General features: G+C 33.1%; 1 protein-coding gene across 2 annotated transcripts in view; it reads right to left on the reverse strand.

Moving 5' to 3' along the window:
* Positions 1–32: 32 nt before the first annotated feature.
* Positions 33–1,770, reverse strand: part of LOC111786598 (telomere repeat-binding factor 1-like) — a gene marked incomplete at its 5' end in the record, with an annotated part of 3,284 nt that continues 1,546 nt past the window's right edge. Inside the window, 2 exon segments of one of the 2 annotated variants that reach the window (XM_023666832.1) lie at positions 33–716; positions 929–1,036. In XM_023666832.1, the coding sequence (XP_023522600.1) occupies positions 608–716; positions 929–1,036 (217 nt within the window). 2 annotated transcript variants of the gene reach the window in all.

Below are 1,770 nucleotides of genomic sequence, written 5' to 3' on the forward strand. Positions count from 1 at the left end.
AAAAAAAAAAGAACTCAACAATAGCAAAGACAAATACAGTTCAATTTCAGGAAGAATAATTATGAAAATATGATTTCACATCCAAAGGGGAAGCCCCTGCACAAAGTAAGGAGTTGCAACTAACTTTTCGAATGGACATAGAAAAAGTGTAATTAGAAAAAGAGAAGGGTGAAGATCTTGAAAAGAAGGATATAAATATTATAACATCAAAAGCCACAGGTGATTCAAAACATAACTACAAATTGTACCAAAGTTTCTGACAAATGTTGAATGTCACTTGAATCAGTCGATTATTGAGAACTAACTACTCATTGATGAGCACTTGAATCAGTCACCAAGGATTCAGAATAATCAATAAAACTCTCCTATCAATCCAAAAATTAATAGTTACCAATCAGAAGCCGTTTTTGCCCCTTGTTTTCAGAAGATGAGCACTAGCATCATGAATATAAATCCATAAAGCTTATACCGATTTATTTAATAAAGAAACGAAGTCTAAATATGTAAGAGATCGAAATCAATTGATTTCACCAACAACCATCTCCTTTCATTTTCTCCTCGCATTGATGAGAAAATGAAGGAAGGGATTCGACTTAAGTTAAATGTCTTAATTTGGTGAAAGGAAGACTACCTCTATATATGAGGTAATCTTTGTCTTATTAGAGCCACCAGGTTCCCTCAAGGTAGTAATTGCCTCAATTATGAGATTGTCTAACCTGTAAAATAAATTTAAAAAAAAAAAACAAACAAATTAAACCTCTGTTGGCTACCAAATGTATATCACAACAATGCATGTTTCAGATGCTTAAATATATATATTCCACCTTTATCAAAATGAATAGTTGCATTTCCTACCAGGAAATCATTGGTTTTCTTGTCTATGTTCTAGGTTTTGGCTACTTTGAACTAAAATGTTATGGAATTTGACCTTTTTTCCCACCTATGACAATCATATCTTGCATCTCTTTCTGTTCTTTCTGCTTCCGTTTCTTCTTCTTCATCATCATCTTCTTCTTCTTCCTCCTCTTCTTCTTTTCTGTTCAAAAGTGGGCATAAGATACATTTATTCAGAATACAAAAGAAATAAACGCGCCAGGAAAATTAGATTGCTTCTTGCAGCTAGCAGCCATAGATCTTTTGTTTTTTTTTTTAAATTCCATTTCACACTTAAAAAAACCATGACAGAGACCGGGGACAGTTTCGTGATAATGATTCAAAACTAGAGCCAATTTGAAAAACCCATAATATTCTAGAGGTAAAAACGTGATGAAGTCCCTAAAGCTTAAATAACCCAGTAATTTGAAAATGATAAAAATGTGATTAGAAAATCTAATTGAACGGCTAAAAAACATGCTCAACGTTTTTTCCTGGAAAACAAGGGAGAAGATAAATCTCTCGTATTTTGTTATTTTACCATTTAAAAGAAACAAGCGATTGCCAAATAAAGTGTAAAAGCAATAACATTGATCAACCTTTTTGAGTGCAGCTTAACTTAAACAATCTACAATTTTCTGTTTAGAAATTTTGGTCTCTCATGATATGTTCCACAGGCCTTTCATTGTGAAATGAGAGGAATAGGAGGCAGTTTCACAATGTTGAAAGTGAAACCTGTAGATCTACATTTATTGACATTCATCCCTTCAAAATGAGCTCTCCCTAATTACTATCTTGCTACAGTTCATGCCAATTTGAAATCCATTTTGCAACCCTTGGCCTTGAGGCTATTGATTGGGTGGTATTTTATCCCATTCCTCTAGTGTTACATCTCTA

Source organism: Cucurbita pepo, unplaced genomic scaffold (genome assembly GCF_002806865.2).
Source record: "Cucurbita pepo subsp. pepo cultivar mu-cu-16 unplaced genomic scaffold, ASM280686v2 Cp4.1_scaffold002100, whole genome shotgun sequence".
Classification (NCBI taxonomy): Eukaryota; Viridiplantae; Streptophyta; class Magnoliopsida; order Cucurbitales; family Cucurbitaceae; genus Cucurbita; species Cucurbita pepo.